A 21,617-nucleotide genomic window follows, 5' to 3' on the forward strand; every position below is an offset into this window, starting at 1 on the left:
AGCAGTATAAACATTTATAACGCGTACGCGGACCGCGGTAGTACCGTGTGCGAGCCGTGTAAAGTATAACCGCTGCCAAGGACTGATTTCAACCGGGCTAGATCCAATAAGTAGTGCCGCACAGATTGGGACTAAAATTTGCGAGGAGGCTGTAGTCAATGGCAGTCTAACACTAAGGCCGAAATCTTGCGTACCATCACGCTAAGTGGTAAGTAGATGTTATGAAGTAAATCACCATTCCAAACGATCCCATGATCAAGCAGACGACAACCATGTTGTATCCAGGACTCGAAGCGAGCACCATAAACCCCGTACTGAGTGCCGTTACCATGGGATAGGCACGCATGATATAGCGGCCATGTGATTCGTCACTGATGGCGAGATGGCTGCTGAGTTAAGTCATTATGTTCTCTAAGCATGTGATGTAGTATTCATACACTAGTATAGGCTTTCTCAAGTCAGTTAATTAACTGTTAAATGTAAACCAGTGCGGCATTTGCTTTGCTCAGTTTTAGTAGAATTAAATACGTTCAGGGGTGCGCTCATTTTTAAGCCCCGAAAGGAGAACAAGAGAGAGAATAGGTTAGATATAGATGTGTGCTTTTCGTGTTAACAGTATTTATTTCTGTATGAGTTGATTTTGATGGAGATATTGGGCAGAATCCCCTTAGTACCAAATGGGCTGTGCGTCTTCAGTGTCGCGAGATTATAGAGAGTAGGCTAGAGGCAGCCAGATGTTTTCTATGCATGAAGCATGAAGTTTTTAGCTTCAAGGAGTTGAACGGCAGAGTTATATTCACCGTTGAGTACAGAAGAGGATCTTCAACATTGGTGGCAGGCAAGTTCATGAATGTAACGATCATCGAACCAAGGATAGACGCTAGAATTGCCGTGAGATATCGACAGAGCTTAAATTATATGAGAAAGGCTATGAAGCCATAATGTTTTACTTGTAGTCCTGATTTATATGTATATTGATGAGCCAGCCTGTGATTATCCGCGTGAATGTGTGGGCTGTGTGTTATTTTGTGAGAGAGCACTTTGTGCCATTGTGCGGAAGCAAGGAGGTTGGCGAGGCCCCGACCATTTATTATCTCCCAGGTAAAGAATCCTCAAATCAGCCGTAGACGATGCGCCGAGCTTTACTATGAATGAGAGTGTTTAAATAGACACCTTTATGCCCAGGAACTGCCGACCGCAAGCCCCAATTACTTAAATGTTTGTTTCTCACCAGCTGATGTCCGTTTCCGTGTCGATATTATTTACTTTTGCTCAATAGATAGAAGTGCGTATTTGCAGGAGGGGCTGTTGACATCTCGTATGCCATCACAAAGGCGAAACACTCTGTTAGGCGGGGAATTACCTCGAACTCGGCGTCCTCTTAAGGCTATAAAAGGTTGCTTCGAGGGAGGAAGTTTTTTCTCATTCGGTCATTGCTTTGCTCAGTTTTAGTAAAATTAAATACGTTCAGGGCTGCGCTCATGTTTAATCCCTGAAAGGGGAACAAGGGATAGAATAGGTTAGATATAGATGTGTGCTTTTCGTGTTAACAGTATTTATTTCTGTATGAGTTGATTTTGATAGAGATGTTGGGCAGAAACTTCTTAGTACCAAATGGGCTGTGCGTCCCACGTCCGGACGTTCCGCGTGCTTTTATCCTGAGCTAGGCCGAATTTAAGTTTTGAGACTTGCAATCTTCGGAGCCTGAGTATGTCGGAATGGAATCCCGGCGTCTGTATCAACTTCAGTGCATATTTGTGTGTTTTATTTTTTGGGTGTGATTTATGTATATTTACCTTGTGTTGTTTATTGTTGTCCCGTTCATTTATCGTTTTCAACTTGTGATATTCTTTGTTGAGTAACGGGGACACCTTAGCTTGTTGGCTAATTTTAGAGAAGCAAGGTTCTGCCCTTGTCCGTTGCTTATGGGTGCGGAACCATATGATTAAAGTCTGTGTTATTTTGGTTGGGTAATTTAGATGCAGTATATTTGTGTCCGAGTGATCGGAATGTACATATGTAAATTAGGCCAACTTCTAGTGTATCGAATATTATTTACGCATCTAATGGACGGTTTATATCGAGCCTACGGGCAAAGGACTTAGGGACTTAACGAAGCAGTCAATCAAATGAAACAATGAAACACATTTGTATTCCATGTAACTCGAAATCGTATTTTTCGGGTCGTTGTCCGTGTTTCTAATGTGTAAATGGATGTTAAACATCAATTCATGTAAATGTACATATCACTTCTTCTGACCAAGTTTACGGTAGATTGTTCATTTTATTTTTTATTTTATAAGTAAGATTTTAATTCACGTTTTAGCTTAATAAATCTATAATACACGAATACCTGCATTCTCATTCACTAGTTTATATGTAAGTATTTCCTGTCCATATACTTCTACTATAATTTAGTAGAGATTTTATTACCCACATCCGCACGCTCCACGCGCTTTTATCCTGAGCTAGGCTGAATTTAAGACATGATACGGTATTATGTGGTCTGATGTATCACGTTTTTTTCCTGCATTGCAATGACGCACGTCGTTGAGTGCATCGAAGGTCAAATGAAGCATTTCATCCTGGATGTGTGCAAGATCAGGTTCAAGCTGGAGGTGGGTCGTTGATTTTTGGGGGATGTTATTTGTATGATGGATAGGGACCACTCAGCGAGGGGACAACTATCATGAACTAGCATGTTTATTTAAACATTCTGGATGATCAGCTGTTGCCTTTCAACCCGATTTTTCAAAATGACAACAGGAAAGTTCAACAGGATGGACGCATACGCAACTGGTTTCATGAATACTACCCACCATCGTCTGGCCTGCAAAATCACCTGACTTGAATCTCATTGAAGATCTGTGGTATATGTTGGAACAGCAGGTAAAATGCCGACTTCAGTATCCTCGCAATTTGGTGGAATTGCGCGATCAAATCCTCAGCGAGCGGCTTAACCTGTTTGTGACGTACCTGAACGACGTTGTGGACTCACTTCCTAAAAGAATCCAGGTGGTTATCAAGTCCCGAGGCGGAGTTACACGGTATTAAATGATGCATGTAATGATTCCTCCCGGGGTGACTAATTTTTGTCCAGTGAGCTTACTAAAATTAGCAAAATATTTTTGGTTGATCGAAACATACTGCAGATACTTAGGTTACTTGTAATTGCAGTAAAAATAACTACATAGTAAAAGATTTTTGCATAACCTATTAAACTGTAAGTCCTTCTTCGACTTGTTTCAAGGTGTCCTGTTTGATGTTTACCACCCGTTATAAATGTGTTCCTTAAAACTGAAAGACAGTCAATGCATAGAGTGGTTCACCAGGTATTTATAATTAATTAAGATATGCAACCCATCTGGCATTTGTAGTCCTTAATGTCGATATTGCCCTGCTTGGTACCCACACGTAAGTAACGTAAAATAAGCCAGCATTGTGCAGGAAGAAAACCAGTTGGCCATATGCAATCTGCAAACGTCCTGTTGATTGTATATTGTTATAATACTTCAATAATATCATTTTCACATTAGACATGGCTGTCTGTAAGGAATTGTTTGTGTCATTTACACTCATTAACGCTGAAAGTAGTACAAGAAGAGGCATAGGGAGCATGTCAACGTACCATGTTGCAATAAACGTATACTGAATGATAAAGATGTATTTTTGGATTGCTATTTTGTGTATAAACGGGGAGAAACTTTCAAAACCGAAACGGAAGAAAAGAGGTTGAAATGAAGTAATTGGAATAGGCCTAATTCAGGAAGGCTTAGAAATTTTCAAACACACTAACGATTTCAGCAGGAACAATGGAATCAAACGGTTGAATGGCGCCTGGATACCGAAGTAAAAACAATAAAATTTAAAAATCCAATCAGGGGCAGCGAATGGCAAGGGGAACGCACAGTTAATCAACACAGTAGACCAATCAGCTATCCGTCTAAACAGCAAAATGTTTGGTCGATGGGTAAGATTTCTCGCCATCACAAAATATAATGAGAGCACACAGACTGCTCAGTACTAACTGCGGAGAGAGCCAATCCTTGATAGTTCCTAGCGTAATATCTAGGAGGCAAAAACACAAGTGGATGACGGCTGACAAGCCAAAATTTTCTATTACCATTGAAAAAATTCATTCTGTCGGTAAGAAGAAGTGGATGAAAACAATTTTAATAATATCTTCCTGTATTGTTTTGAAGATAGTAACGAAGGAAATTTTAATTAGCCCTTTCACATTCTACCTCTTAATTAATTACTATAGTAATCTACGTTAAAATACAAATATAGAGTCCTGTATGCAATTTCAGTCTACCAGTCCACTTTGCTCATGTTACTTTCCACTAATTTCCAGTTCTTTCGAACTAACAAACATTTGAATTTGGTTACCCTGCAGGGATGAAATAGTAAGAAATATATTGTTATACTGCAATTTCTTAAATCAAATTCCGTAACATATAATATGTTCGTGGTCATAATACACGCTCCCTTGTCACTAGCTACGAGTTGTATTGAAATTACCTGGAATGTAACGTAAGGCTATTCTAATGACATCTCTTTTGACGTAGGTTCTGGCCGAGGTAGGTGAACATTGCCCCTGTTTACGAGAGCTAAACCTTGCGGCCACGCCCATCACGGACCGCGGCATGGTGTTGCTGTGTGTGGCGGAGGATGGGCGGCGTCGGGCGCAGTCCCTGGTACGTCTAGTGGTTACAGAGACTTATATCACGGGTGCTGGAGCTACTGTTGTGCTGCAGTCTCTCCCCAACCTCCGAGAATTCGACTACGATCACATCTTCGAAGTAAGTCATTTAAGTTTGTTTATAAATAAGACACTTATCCCCGACTGAAATCAAAATCAGTAAAATTATCACTTCACATAAAATATAGCGTACATTCCTTCCAAAATGCCTGTCAAGGAAACCGATACTGCTCTTACATGGTCCAAGTTCATCTACACGGAGTTTTAGAAGTTGATTAATTATGTGTGTTCTGGGCACCATCATCATCATCATCATCATCATCATCATCATCATCATCATCATCATCATCATCATCAAATTGAACACAACCAGACAACCCCTGCTTATGAGAGCTCAGTATAAGAATATAACAGATATGCAACATTCTTAGGCTTTATAAAGCCTTCTGGATCCTGATTCGCGATATTCAAGCCCATAGAATTCCAGGGAATGGTTCAAGTGACCTTGAAGTGTAACTCAGAAGTACAATTATCGGTAGACAGTGTGGTCTCCAGTGATAGAATGGGAGTTTGGCAGAATGAAGCTAGTAGGTGTACAGAGCTAGCTGCGATTCTGCGTATCTCATAATTAAGTCAATTACGATCAAGAAACTTGCTAAATCCACTGAAATCAACCCGTATTTAAAGTTATGGTAATAAGAACATCGCACTTCTCTCTACCATGCTCCTGCAGACGAGTAGCAGTGATGGATGGTAAGGAGAAGGATTACATGGAACTCACGGTCATCATCCAGAGGGCATGCGCATAGCAACAGCATTATGACCTACCTTTAACTCACTACATTGACAAAGTCATCGTTCTTTTAAAAGCTTATCCTATTTCATTACATTTCCAGTATTTCCTGACAGAGTTCATAAATGTTGTTAGTAATATAATGTGTAGCACCACTTTCCTAGACTCGCTTATGGATAGACTGGTAGAGAATGTGGTTACTAGATTGCGTGGAAGCATTGCTTTTAATACAAGAGTCATTGAGGACTTGAAGGCAGAGCTGTGTAAAGGCAATCAAAAGATCAGAGAACTTCAAGAGCAGGTCATCAAGCTAAATGACGGGGAAAATGAAGACGGAGAACAAGTAAACCAACACCTAAGAAGAAATAATGTGGAAATACATGGTGCGCCAGAAATCTAAGGAGAAGACATTTATGAAGTTGTGAAGAACATAGGTACATCTGTAGGGTGCTAAGTCAATGCACTGATCTTGATATTGTACACAGGATTCCATCTATCTACAAGAATCTTCCTCGTACGATCATCGTCAAGTTCGTCAACAGGTGGAAAAAGTACGAAATAGGCCAAGAAGAAAATTAGACAACTGCAGTCCACGGCAGTTGGAATAGATGCTGCTAGCCAAACTGTCCACATAAATGATCACCTCACTCCTAAGTCTAAAGGGTTACTAAAGAGAGCTATACCTGAGTATAAAGGGGTATAAATATGTGTGGACCCGGGATGGAAATATATATGTACGAAAAGATGATACCTCCCAAGTAATTAATGTCAAAACAATTGATGATATTCTCAGATTAGAATCATGAATGGTACAGTTTTGCTATTTTAACAAAAATTACCATCATAATCATCATAATCAATGGCCAGGTCATAAAATCAATTAAATAGCTTAGGAGAAGTTAAAGATAAAGGGAACAAAATTAGGATGTTATATATTAATGCTCAGAATATACGTAACAAATGGATAACATTGCCGACTCTTATTGTGCAGCACATATGCCTGATGTTATATTTATTACCGAAACTTGGCTGAATCCAGATGAAGAAATATACTATAACTTATCAAATTATGATGTTTATTTTTGTTCAAGGTCATTAAAAAGGGTGGAGGTATTGTCATTTATGTCAAGCAATGCCATAATTCTAAGGTCCTAATTACTGTAAAATCTACATATGTGCCGTTTAATGTGGTATTAGTTGAAACTTCTGGTTCTGATAGAGAGTTTTTTGTTATAGCTTGCTATAACCCAAATTCTAAATATGCTGATTCATGCATCACTTGTCTTGAAGAGATGTGGAATAAATATAACAGGAAGTTCTGTGTTGCTGTTGGAGATTTTTATATGGATAAACGGGAACAAAACCAGCAGTCAGAGGAATTGTACAGGCTAAGTGTATGTTAAAATCAAATATCTTGTAAGAATGTGTTTCCAACTAGAGTTACTAACCTTCATAGATAATATATAAAGGAAAACCGCTGTTTTCAGTTGAAAAAATCAGATCGCCGTCCAAACAAAGAAGAAATGTCTTGTAAACAAATGAATAGGTGTTAAACGATTAACTGAACACATGCTTAATAATCCCTTAATATTCATAAGAATGGCAAGTGTAACATAGCAGTAAATAAACTGATTAGCTACATAAACGAAAAGTGTACGCTGTTCGTCAATTGCCGAGGTAACTGAAACAGTAAGAGAGCAACATGCCCCTGGATGACACCTGACCTCTTGAAACTTGTTGAACAAAACAACAAACTTTTGCTAAAATTAACAGGCAAAAACTTGGAAAGAGAATGGGGTATGAGCATTATTCAGAAGAACTGGTAGGGGACTACAAATCGCTATGTAGAAAAGTAACTAAAATGAAAAGGGAACTAGAGAATTCATATTTTATTGACAGATTAAATACTACAAAAAACTATTGGAAAGTTGTAAATGAAATCCTAACCACCGACAGCGATATTGATAGTAAAGAAGTACACTTCAGAGTACAGGATACGGTTATCACAAATCCATTAGAGATATCAACAACATTTCACTAATATTGGTCAAAAATTAGCTGCTAATATTCCAAGTAAAACCACTCCCAATTTAGGTACAGATCCATGTACTGTAGTTCTCCATTTTCACGCCCTACCGACGATAAATGAAGTATTAAATACAATCAGAAAACTGAAAAATACCAGTAGACGTGACTGTTATGGTGTAAGTAACAACCGTATGAAAAAATTGGTTCTGTACCTGGTCCCCCATATTACACAAGTTACATGTACATCGTTTAATGAGGCTACTGTCCCCAAAATGTTGAATATCGCAAACATTTTACCAATATACAAAGGTTTACAGAAATTTGACGTAAATAACTATCGTCCAATTTCTATGCTACCTATCTTATCTAAGAAATGTAAAAAAACATAGTTAAAGAGAGATTGCTGAGGTTTTTACTTAAAAATAATTATTTTACAGATAAAAATACGGACTTTTATCAAATTATAGTACATACAATGCAATAGAAGATATAATAATTACATTTCAGGAAAATTTAGACTCAGGAAATATAGCTGCATGATTATTAATTGACTTGAAGAAAGGTTTCGACACAGTGGATCACGATATATTAATCAGGAAGTTGGAAGCTGCTGGAGTTAGATGAACAGCATTAAACTGTTTCATCTAACGACCCTAACGTGTTTCACACGGACACTTTAACATTGAAATCATGATGCAGTCCGATATTACATTACTACAGAATTGGCTTCTTGTAACCCGTCTAACTATTAATCTAACTAAAACAGATTATATCATCTTTCATAAACCAGAATGCAAGCTTTCTCTGGAAATTACACTCAAAATGTATGACTGCAAATTACCTAGAGCTAGGGCGACGAAGTTCCTGGGATAAATTATTGACGAATTCCTCTCTTGGAATCAGGTTCAGGCGATATGTATTAAAATTAGACCAGCAATTGGCGTTTTTTAATAGACTTAAATACAAACATACTAACACTCTACTAAAGAATATATATCACGTTCTTATTCAAAGTCATATACTTTATATGGTGCATATTTGGGCATGTTGCAGTAAAGAGCTGTTTTAGACTGTTGAAATTCTACCCAAGGGAGCATTAAGAATACTTTTTAAGCTACCTACATTGACATCAACACTTATCTATACAAACATTGTAATGTTCTTCCACTTAAGGCTTTACGTCAGAAATCTTCAGCTGTGATGGTCTATAAATTGATAAATGGTTCACTCCAATACTTTACGTGTGACAAATTCTGGCATTCATTCATACAGTACAAGAGGTATCAATAAAATTCACGTTGAATTAACTCAACTAAATATGACAACAAATCTGTATGGTACTACACAGCATGCGTGTATGACTAACTTCCTGAACATATTCGACAGGCTGCTTCATTGTATGTATTTAAGCAGAAACTTATAAACTATTTGCATAAGGTGCTCTGAACATCTGAGTTATCTTCACTATGTAACTTGTACACGTTAAATGTATCGTACCTCTATAATGAGTTTAAATCAATTTCCGTTTATTCTCATGTAAAACATCAGTGTATTTAAGGTTCTGTGTTATCTCCTAATTCTACTACATGTATATCGGATATACATTGCACCTATATGAGCCATGGCTCAGGTGCCCTTTACGAAATAAGTAGAAAAAGGGCTACGTTCAATAAATGCATCTGGTCTTTCAGCAAATGTAGTTTTATTCACTTTCAACCACTTCTTTTGGGTGCCGAACATTTTTTGTCAGGCAGTGTATATATAGATCGATATAAGAAAGTATATACATGTTTACAATTGCAGACAGTCATTTCCAGATTTACTACAATAAATGGTGCGTCATATCACAAACGGATTGCGCTGAAAGGCGCCTCTTTTACTGATCTACATGGTTGGTCCTATGACATTTTCTCGTATTATCTCTATTTATGCGTTAGATTGAGTTAGAATCTTTGAACAGTGTGAAATTTGGGCACATCTTCCACGCATTGCTTTACTTTTCTAACATTGACGAGACAGCTAGAAACATAAAATTTGCCTTGCATAAGGCCACTGGCTGTACAAATGTTCGTAACGACTTCGATTACAATATGGGTTGAAAGAGACGAGGCTGTATGTGAAGTTGGCAGTTAAAGGTGGAAAGTTGGCGCCAGGTCAGTAGCGTGTCGTACCCACCCTGACCGCAATGAATGTCCTTATGCGGTTCGGAATGGTGAGAAACAGTCTTTAGATTCTCTCCTGAGGCAAGTTCGTCCACAGTTGTTGCAGCTGTCTCTGAGATCCCGCAAGTTCGAACTGGGACGGAGTCCCCTTCCAAAGTCATCCCACACGTGTTCAATGATGGAGAGGTCCGGGGATCTAGCTGAACTTGGGAGGACTTCAACATGCTCTAGGCAGTTCATAGACACACGTGCTGTGCGTGCACGTGCATTATCTTGTTGGAACACTGTTCCAGTGTGCTCTTCCGTAAGGGGTAAGACGTGCGGACGCAGAATATCTGTGCCGTCAAAGTCTGTCGAAGCACTATTACAGGTGACCTGAACGCATATCCTATGACTTTCCACACCATGTTGCCAGGGATTACGCCTGTGTGTCTTTTCATAACATGGACAGGCTTTGCCCTTTGCACTTGACTCCGCCAAACCCACACACGATGGTCATAGGAGGTTAAGGAGTTGCGGGACTCATCACTGAACGTAACGTGACGCCAGTCGTCCTGAGACCGTACCTCCTGGGCAAGACGCAACTACAAAAGCAGGCGTTGGTGATCTGGTGTCAACGGCAACCGACGCATGGGGCGATAGGTCCACAATCTGGCGGATGCGAGTCGTCGAGACACAGTGCGAGAACTCACAGAATGTTGTAGAGTCTCCAGTACATGTTCGCCGATAGCGCGTGTCAAAGTTGCGGGATCCCGCAATGCTTGGCGCACCATACAACGGTCCTCCCTCGAGGTGGTGTTTCTTGATCGATCCGAACCTGCACGACATGACGGGGTGTCCTCATGTACCCGTTGAGTCCATCATCTGGCTACTGTGGGGCCCACATGCCTGGCAATTGCACGACACCACCAACCAGCCCCATGCAGTCCCACAATGCGGCCTTTGTCAAATGCTGGCTGGCAATTGGTGGATAGGCTGTTAACGTGTCTGTGAGGTATTGCGGGTGATTCGTACTGAACGCAGTCCTCTCTGCACGTCTTGATAAATTTTCTGACTCACAGCGGTTGACTGGTAACAACTTATCAACTACAGGACGGTGCCATCTCGAATGCACTCTGGTGGGCGTTCTACACATTACAGATCCTTGTAAATCTAATCATTTACTCACACATCAATGGTATGCATGTGTACCGAAATGGGGTAATATTGGACTACTACTTCTGGCAGCTTAACTTTCTTGTCAGGCAGTGTAAATATATATGCCAAACCCGCGGTGTAGGTGTAGGGTGCTTGCCGCTTATCCGAAGGCCGCGGGTTCGATTCTTGGCCAGGACACTGATTTTACGTGCATCTCTGGGTTGATTCGAGGTCCACTCATACTACGTCATTTACATATTGAGGAGCTATCTGACGGTGAGTTGGCGGCCCCGGTCTGGAAAGCCAAGAATAACGGCCGAGAGGATACGCCGTGCTGACCACACGACACATCGTAACCTAAAGCCCTTCGGGCTGAGCAGCGGTCGCATCGTAGACCATGGCCCTTCGGGGCTATTGCGCCATGAGGTTTGGTTTTATATATATATACTGAAGCCGATTGGTAGCGATCTAGAAAGGAGTACCTGCCATTATAATAAAATACTCCCAAATCGATGGTGACTGTCAGTATGACAGTCGTCTGTAGTTTAAATCTAAACTCCTCACATTGAGTGTGCCTGGTAGTATGAAAATGGGCCTTCTCCAACTCCACTGGTATAAGGAGGGTCTACCATCTTAATGAATGATTCCCTTCTCGATTTGACTGACTGAAGGCAAGGGAAAATGCAATTTCGGTCAAAACTCACTTACCCGAATGTGTCTCGCAGTAGGCATGGGTGCCTGTCATTATAAACAAAATTCCCCAACTTGAATGTGTTGGCATTAGGCAAAGTGGCCTGCTATTATACAGTTATCGGAACTGCCCAACTCGAGTTTCACTGGCAGTAAGAAAGATGACCTTCCTTTATAATGAGTCCTCCCCAATACTGGCAATAGGCAAGTGAGCCTCTCATTATTATGAAGACACCCCAATTTGATTGTATCATCTAGTGCGCTCTTACCATGAAAACACCCCAAAGCGATTGTAATTGGCAGTATGGATGGAGGCCTGCGATTACGATCAAAACTCTCAATCACGATTGTGAGTGGCAGTAGACAAGTGTGCCTGTCATTATAATCAAAACTCCCCAACTCGATTGTGACTGGCATTAGGAAAAGGGACCTGTCATTGGAATGATAACAGCACAATTCGGTTTGACTGACGGCAGGGAAGGTGCATGCCATTTTAATGAATACTCTTCAACTGGAAATAGTCTGGAAGTAGGAAATGGGGCCTGGTGTTATAGTGAAACCACCCCAAAATCTATTTGACTGGCAGTAGGCAAGGGGGCTGCCATTACAGTGAAAACTCCCCTACTCGATTGTGAAAGGCAGAAAGGATGTGAGCCAGCCGTTATAGTAAAAACTCTCTTACTCGATTGTGAATGCCAGTGGAAAATGGAGCCTAATAGTATCATCACCATCCGCAATTAGCACTTTACAATGGTGTCGTATCCTAAGGATAAGGCAGGCTGAGGACCTTGGGAGCCTATATTCAGATTGACGAAAGTAAATTCTTACTTACATTCTAAGAACCTTGATTATACATAAATATATACAATTGCTTGCACATTTCTGACACCATTCAACACAAAAATCTCTCTTCAAACTTAATATCTTTATGTGAGTCTTTTGAGTCCTTATATAACACACAAGAATATACAGAATATTAGGGGTATACGTTCAGATATTTCTTGTAGCAATAGAGAACGATGTGACTTTTAGTAATCCTCGGAAGTTATTTTCGAAAGCAAAAGTATACGATGTTTTCAGAATAGGTAGAATGCCCTGTTCTTGTGAATGGATAGCTTTCCTTTGATAACAGGCAAGTCATGCGCCATCCACGCCGAACTTGTTTCTCTTTATGTTTACGAGCAAATGTACTACCGTAACAGCTGAACGCTACCTATGCACTGCCACGGGATGTTACGTAACACACTTGTCAAACTGGTTTTATGTTTAAGAGCAATTGAACTACGCAAACAGCTCTAGGCTGCTACTAGTGCATGCCATGTTACGTTAAATTCTCGCCAGACTGGTTTTGTTGTTGTTAGTATTAGTTTCCGTCTTAGGGGCTTCAGACAACCCTGGTCATCGGTTTCGGACCCTGGAGATGTATCGAATTGTCAGCATCAATACTGGTTCATTTGCTGTCACGTCTTTTAGTGGATTGGGATATCTGTGGTCGTCAGCCCCGTGGTCTAGTGCATATGACAATGACCTGAAAACCTGTGTCGGTGCGGGGCCTGTACGAGCGTGTGTTATAATTATTGGGTGGGATAGGCGCGCCGGGACGTGAAATACGGTACGATCCACGTTGTGCATTGCGCAAACTTAGGAGAAATAAGGCAGTTCCTTACGCCAACGAAAGCACATGGGATAGGATGTCCAAATAAGTAGTATCGGAATTGAATTATCGAAGCACATGGAGCGTTTGTTTCAAACGAATAATGGACATGTTATACAACTAAATAAATTGAACGTACTTACGTTCCGTGCTTCCTGTCGGGCTGAGTGGCTCAGACGGTTGAGGTGCCGGCCTTTTGACTCCAACTTCAGAGGTTCGAACCTGGCCCAGTCCGGTGGTATTTGAAGGTGGTCAAATACTGCACGTCAGCCTCGTGTCGGTAGATTTTCTGCTACATGAAAGGAACTCCTGCGGACTAACTTCGGGCGCCTGAGCGTCACAGAAAACCGTAAAAGTAGTTAGTGGGACGGAAAGTACTTAACATTATTATTATTATTATTATTATTATTATTATTATTATTATTATTATTATTATTATTATTATTATTATTATTATTATTATTATTACTATCAGGTCATTACGAGCTGAAATACGTGGAAAAAAATACTAAAATATCAGTGGTTTAGGAGGAAACAAGATCAAATATACGTCACGTGAGGCAATATCGGTTGCAGCAGTTAACTACAGATTGTTAAGTGTATGGCGAGAACCAGTTAAAGCTCGTGGGGATGAGTCAGCTATACCCTCGTATTGTGTATAAATATGAAACGTATACATCAACAAATCTGAAAACATAAACAAGGTTACACGTTAGAGACATGTAGCTAACAACCTGAACGCCAGGCCGACGGTCGCTTTCATGAGTACAAGATGAGTTATCAAATTATACACAGTTCACAGATGTCGAAAGTATCTAAGAAGATTCCGCCACAACTGCATCCTACATTTTACTATGATGGTGCTAATAACAAATCGCAGCAGATTACGCTACTGCCTGTTAAGATGATGTCGGTAGAATACAGTATACCTGTTAAGATATAAGGCTCCAGTAGAAGAATAGGAAGAAGAAGACGAGAGCCACATAGTCAAGCAAGACAGAACCGAACAAGGCGCACATTAGTGACGCAGACATAAGAGTGGCGTGGTAATATGAACTACTGTTGTAATAGTAACACACTGCTGTAGAAAAGAATTCCGTAATTCCAGGTGGACGGTTACAGGACTATCTCGAATAAAAAAGCATGGATTTACGAACGTACACGAAAACGCCTGTGTACAAAAAATGCACCTATGTTAAAAATTACAGTACAGCAGTTTGGAAAACAAAAACATACAGCTTGCCTTACACTAAAAGAAATTTTACAGTCTTTTGTATATTAACAAAATACTCTAGGCAACCTTCTTAAGTTAAATGTTAACTTATAGTTCCTATTTCAGCAGTGATGAATATAAAACAAGCATTTTATTGATTTTTTAAACGTGATAATAATGACGATGATGATGATGATGATTGCTGTTTAAAGGTCATCGGCCCTTAAAAACGCAAAGTATCTTCTGTTAACTCATAGTGAATAAGAAACATAAACTGCTCGACCACACGTAACGAACACAAACAGCGTTCTGGGTAGGATTGAGGAACTGCCGAACTGCGTTCAAGGTCAATGTCTAGCGTTTTAACACGCAGATCTTCCGCGTGTTGTGTTCAGCTTTTGCCATGTACAAGGCACTCGCGCACTGAAACTCTCGATTTATAATTTTCATTACCGGTACATCAATTTCTCTGCTCGGATTTATGAGAATATTGAACTATAGAGACTCAAAATACTATATCGACTCTGTACTGTAATCCCAAGTCATTACGCTGCAGAAATGGCGTAACATCTGACAATCCAAAGAAAAACTCCTAGCAATTGTTCAAAGTGATCACTCGGGGCTTCTCTGCAGGCTTCAATTCTCCGAATCCAGTTGCGACGCATTCGAGCCAAGACACCAGGTTTGTTCAGAATATCATCTGCTGCTTAAACAATACGTTCATGGAGGTCATCCGAAGTGGTTACTTCAGTTCGATATACTTTGTGTTTCATGTCCCCAAAGACATAAAAATCCATTGGAATAAGGTCTGGAGATCTGGCTGGCCAATTGATAGTTGTACATCATCCTGTCCACCGTTGAGGAAATGTCTGCGCCATCGTGTAAAATCCACGTGGTTCTGCGTAGTCGAAGCGACACGTCCTCTGAAAGCTCCAGTAACGTACTCTTTCTACAGGAGCAAGGTAACATTAATAAAGAGATGATTAGTTCACGTAACTGACCTCCTTCTACACCCATCCAGGTATTAATTCAGAATCGGTTTTTGAAATTCCCTTGTCCTACTAAACGGGGATGTTCCACAGGCCATGAGTGGTATATAGTGGGTTCAAACCCCTCTGTCGGCAGCCTAAGGGTGCTTTTCAGTGCTTTGCCACGTTCACACCAGGCAAATGCTGAGGCTGTACCATAATTAAGGCTACAGTTGCTTCTTCCCGATCCTAGGCCTTTCCTGTCCTGTCGTCGCCGTAAGACCTGTCTGTGTCCTGGCGACGTACATCAACTTGTAAAAAAAATGGTAATCAGCTGGTGAAATACACTGCACCCGTTGAATGTGGTCAGGATGCACTCGCTCTTCATGCAGTGTCCTACGTATTGTCCAAGTTAGTACACCAACGGCACGTGTTATACTACGCGTACGGCGCTCAGGATCATCGTTTACTATTGTCAGGATGTCTTCTTCCGCGTCTAGGATTAAACGTGGCCGTTCAGGCCCTCACTTTTCAAAGCGTGATGTAACACAACCTGTATCGCGAACACGCTGCATGAACACGCTGCATTACAGCAAGTATCGTTGCTGGATTTGACACCCGTCTGTTGGGAAGCTTTTCCCAATAGATTCATAGAGAGCGACCCGTATTGTGTTCTGCCTCTCGATACACTAGCAGCATATCATGTTATTCGTGGTTTTCGTACACTGGCATTATTCAAATACGACTACTACCACTACTACTACTACTACTACTACTACTGCTACGAAGTAACTCGCGTACTAGTCGGACGATAATTCGCCTCTCTGACACCTGTTATTCAGGTGAAGGTTAGCCACGCAGCTCATACCTCTAGTCCGGTTTCTTGTAGGGGGCGGGAACCCGTCCAGCCACATCGCCGTCACTAGGAACCGAACCGGCACGTGACACGTCTAGTGCTTTTGTCGAACTTCATACCTTGAATATTCTCCCACAGTGTGATTTCATTATCATGGATTTTGGGAGACCAACTCGCGGTATGTAGAAACGCCAAGGACTTCATCTCTTCATTTTGTTATAGTTATAATGCACAACATAGCTCAAATACAAAACCTATAGGATGTCCAGTTAGTCTGCTAGGCAAAAGCGTGTTTACGTGTACGTAAATAAAGTTTCACGTCAACGAAAGAATACATGGGATAGGATTTCCAAGTGAGTAGTATCGGAATTGAATTGTCAAAGCACATCGAACGTTTTGCTTCATATCATTAAGGGACATGTTATAAAAATAAATAAATAAATAAATAAAACGTACCTTCCTTTCGCGCTTCCAAACGAAAAAATCATGTTTAATGGTAAATTAAAGCATTCTAGCTTACTGCTGCTTTTGCAGTGACTATTAAACGTATCAAAATAAACGGTGTCAGGCTGAGTGGCTCAGACGTTTCAAGCAATGATTTCATGAACTTAGCAGGCTCAATCCTGGCTCAGTCCGCTGGTATTTGAAGGTGCTCCAATACGCCAGTCTCGTGTCTGTAGATTTACTTGCATTAAAAATACTGCGTTACAAAATTCTGTTACCTCAGCGTCTCCGAAAACCGTCAAAAATTAGTGGAACGTAAGCACATTATTATTATTAGTAGTAGTAGTAGTACTAGTAGTAGTTGTTGTTGTTGTAGTAGTAACATTATTATCACGGAAGTTCTTATTAAACGTGTCAATTACAGTCATCCTTTTACCTATCGGTACTTACTGTCCAGTAATAAGCCCTCTGTCCGCCTCTGTGGTGTAGTGGTTAGTGCAATTAGCTGCCACCCCCGGAATTCGGGTTCGATACCCGGCTCTGCCACGAATTTGAAAAGTGGTACGAGGGTTGGAACGGGGTCTACTCAGCCTCGGTAGGTCAACTGAGTAGAGGTGGGTTCGATTCCCAGCCGCCATCCTGGAAGTGGTTTTCCATGGTTTCCCAGTTTCCTCCAGGCAAATGCCGGGATGGTACCTAACTTAAGGCCACGGCCGCTTCCTTCCCTCTTCCTTGTCTATCCCTTCCAATCTGTATATGTTCACTGGTTGAATACTTAACTACAGGATAGAGCCAATCTCCGAGCAGCGGAGGTCTTCCTTCTTCTTTTCTTCTTTCTTCTGCGTTGGTGTCCCAGGAACACGTTACTTCGGCAGTGAGGCGAAACTTCGCCGATTACGAATAATTGCTGGTTTATATTGACTAGATTTCAACACCTAATTGACTACTGGTGTGGAAAACACTCCGATTGTTCAGTAACGAATCACACTCAGTTCATGAGCCTATTGTGCCTCTAATTTGCTAGTACTTTAGTTACACACTTGCGGCTCTACCCAAACTATACCAGCACCCTTCATAGTCCTCACTAACCGTCTAAGTATCAGTTCGCACTCGGGCAGGGCGTTCGGCCAACACACTGAAAAAGCCGAGAGTCAAAAGCCCAGAGTCAAAAAGCTTTGTTATTTACGAGTCACTGGCTTATAGACATTCTCCAATTCTTTCTAGAACAAATCACTGAACAACGCATCACCACCATTAGTCACTCGTACACGTCATAGTATCACTGTTCTTTGATAGGTTCCTAAGCATGGGACCTTCCTGTCACATTGCAATTATACATGACATTCTAGAACAATTTGGAAACTTTCCGTATGTCCCTTACACGTGACATCCACAAGAAATACGCCGTTCGCTTGCACAAGTATCTTTCGCAATATTGAGTCGCCACTCTGGCTTACAAGTTTCAACGCAACATAGAATGTTCTGATTCTATCTTTGAAAAATTATTTCTATTATTCCCATTATTATTATTATTAATTATGAATCATGAATTATATAGACCCTCCTGCAATTTCCCTTCATATTTTCATGTGTGCATATACCTGTTACCCCTTATATCACAGGCTTTATACCTTGGAGGTCACGGATTCGAATCTCGTTCGAGTCCGTTCGCTCACTCCTTGAGACGCGAAAGGCGCATCACGAACCCCGTTCACGATAATGAAAACAATGTATGGGGATTTAACCATGCTGTTTCTCAGATAACGCTAAGAGACATGCAACTTAAATACTTGTACTCACTGCGTGTAGAGTAATTTAAGTAGCAATCCGTGTACAATGTAGAATACTCTAGCGAAGCACGGGTACGTTTGCTAGAGTACAATAAAAGCAAGGTACGAATGTAAACATGATATAATGATATGGTCCAACTTAGAACCATCCATCATCATGGACATTATGTATTTCAGAAATCAGCCAAAGGTTTTATTTGAAGAGTTATTTAAAAAGGAGGTTCATTTTCCTATTAATATATTTCAATAAACTTGCAAGAGATTCTTTAATTTGTACAAATTAATCCATGACTGCAAGGCAAATTTTCCTCCTACTATTTTTCATGTATCTCATTCGGTCACTAATTAATTCGTACCAAGTTAAGAAAAATCTCCAACGTGTTTTTAATGGAGTTAAAGCAAAAATGTATCATATTTTTATAAAATATCGACGGTTCAGTTCTGAAATACACTGTGGTGGTGGTTTATTTATAATTTGTTTTTACGTCGCACCGACACAGATAGGTTTTACGGCGACGATGAGACAAGAATCCCCTAGTAGTCGGAAGAAAGCGGTCATGGCGTTAATTAAGATGGAACCACAGCATGCGCCTCGTGTGAAAATGGGAAACCACTGAAACCGTATTCAGGACTGCCGACAGTGTGGTTCGATCCCACTATCTCAAGCTGCGTGCCCCTAACCGCACGGCCACCTTGCCCGGTCTGTGACGATGTGATGTGCATGATAATGGACAACAAGACTGAAATGTTTAGACTATGGAATTCATTACGGTCAAAATTTTCCCTAAACATAATGTCATGAGTATGCAATTTCATAATTTTTACATTTATGTACGACAAAATAAAGGTATGAATGTAAACATATTATGACAAGTTTTAACCTAAACTTAAGAAACCGAGATATGTTTTCCTATGAATCTTTTCCATTAAGAGATATTCTTTAATTTGTACATATTAGTCCATGATTGAATGACAAACTGTTTCCCTATTATGAATTAATGTTCACAGGAATTTAAAGGATGTTCAGGAAAGAACATTACCACTTCTGACATTATTATTATTATTATTATTATTATTATTATTATTATTATTATTATTATTATTATTATTATTATTATTATTATTATTATTATTATTATTCACAATAATCAACAAGTACACGCTTTGACAGTTAGAAATTTCTAGAAAGCTGAGAAATGGACAAATATACGTTTCCGCAATCATTGAGTATTTCACATTTGACCATAGATATGATCAAGCATTTGTTATTCTAGTATTTCGCCTCATACATTGTTCGAAGGACTGAGGACCCCATCTCATAGTGTTAGTAATGTACGTTAACAGCTGTCTCAGCAATTAATGAATTATTCATTTACTTATTTGGCTTCTTTCAAGTTGAGAATTTAGGGCGCCTGGCCCTATCTTACACTTAACCCCATTTACAACACTTACTCGTATCTAAAAATATATTAACCTAAAATTTATGAGAGTTGCATTATACTAACACTCACACTCACGTATATAAAATAATTAAAACAGTATTATGTACATTAATCAATACAAATAAAATTTATCAAACCCATACATTCAAAATAAAGGTACATATTACAGAACTATCAACTAGGTACACATATACCAGAGAAACATACCGTCTATCACCACTCAAACACTCAGCTGTACAGTGCACACGTCAGCTTGTAGCTTACAATAGGTAATCTCGTTAAGATGTCTTGAGTTTCGTTAATGAATCTGTCCCTGACGGAGACTGGTAAGGAATTCCAAAGTCTGGAATGGGTAACAGCAAAATAATTGTTATACGTAGATGAATGATGACGAGGAATTGCAGGAGTAGCACCAACGCGAGTGTTTCAGTTATGAAAGAAGGAGAGAAAGTGAAATTTAAAGGAAATATACCGAGGCGAGTTGCTATATAGGAGTTTATGTATAAATGCATGTATGTGATATTTATGTCCTTCATCAGGTTTTAGCTAATGGATAGGTTTTATGCACATCATAGCTAAATATAAAATGAATCAGAGGCAACACTTCAAAGCTCGCTGCAGTTTCATCCTTAAATCCACAGCTGCGTTAACAAGGATTACGTCACATTAATCAAGGATAGGAAGAATTCAAGTCTGGACCAGTCATTGTCGCATGTCCGGTGAAAAGACGTCTTTGTTCCTTTCCAAAGGATGTAGCGAAGCAAAACCTTCTGACAAATATTTGGTATGTTCCGTCCTATTTGATTTCAGCGATAATCACGCCAAGGTCTCCCACTCGTGTAGTGTAATAAATGATTTTATCGTTTATTACTATAGGTGGAATACCTGCACTGTTGATCCGAGAACCGACAAGGATTGCTTGCGTTTTTGAAGGGTTTTTGAGATGCCTGTTTGACCTTCTGTACGCCAATTCATACTCAGTCCTCATTCACTAACACTTACAGCCACACAGTAACTCTCGTTGCCACTTTCACAGTCGCATGTTCACAGCCCGCACATGACAGTCTCACACTTCGGTACGACGTACGCTGTCCGTACTCACAATGGGACGTCGTTCACTGTTCCACGCTAATACCCAGTGTTCTCTTCCATGCCGCCCCACCGCATTTGTTACACAGCGGCTTGCCAGAGAGACTTAAATCACGGCCACAGACACATAGAACAACCATCAGTTCTAGGCACAGGACACCCCAGAGACTGTCTCACCAACTCAGTCTGTAACCAACCAGAGCAGCATCAACTAGCACTCAGACTGACTGCACTCAACTCACCAACTGAGCTAAACTAGACCGCACTGGCTTGTTTCCTTTTTTTCGGAGCCCCCAAAGCCCGCTCCAGCCGCGTACTGATCGACTCAGTCTACATTGTCTCCGACATGCTGTTCATTCTAGGAAGAGAAAGAGACAGCAGGGACCTTTGTTCATCATGCTACCAGACCACATGAGATGATGAGGTATCATAGCGGTGTAATCGAGTAGTAAGGCTCAGGACAGAACCACATAGGCATAAAATAGAAAGGTGCTTACATGTAAAACCTGACAAATTGTAGAAAGCACATGTAAGAATGTAAGGTGCGAAAGTCCAGGTAATAATGTTAGTTATAAACAGGTATCGGGCACAAGTCAATATCCCATTCCAAGCCGGTCCAGTTATTCGGAGGATCAGTCTTTCTGGGCAC

General features: G+C 40.4%; 1 protein-coding gene across 3 annotated transcripts in view; it reads left to right on the top strand.

The window, feature by feature from the left end:
* The window catches only part of LOC136862901 (uncharacterized), an 801,576-nt gene that overhangs the window by 660,792 nt on the left and 119,167 nt on the right, over positions 1–21,617 (top strand). For all 3 annotated transcript variants that reach the window (XM_067139181.2, XM_067139182.2, XM_067139183.2), the window contains exon 4: positions 4,569–4,802. In XM_067139181.2, the coding sequence (XP_066995282.1) occupies positions 4,569–4,802 (234 nt within the window). The remainder of the gene's footprint in view (positions 1–4,568; positions 4,803–21,617) is intronic.

The sequence above is a fragment of the Anabrus simplex genome, chromosome 2 (genome assembly GCF_040414725.1).
Source record: "Anabrus simplex isolate iqAnaSimp1 chromosome 2, ASM4041472v1, whole genome shotgun sequence".
Lineage (NCBI taxonomy): Eukaryota > Metazoa > Arthropoda > Insecta > Orthoptera > Tettigoniidae > Anabrus > Anabrus simplex.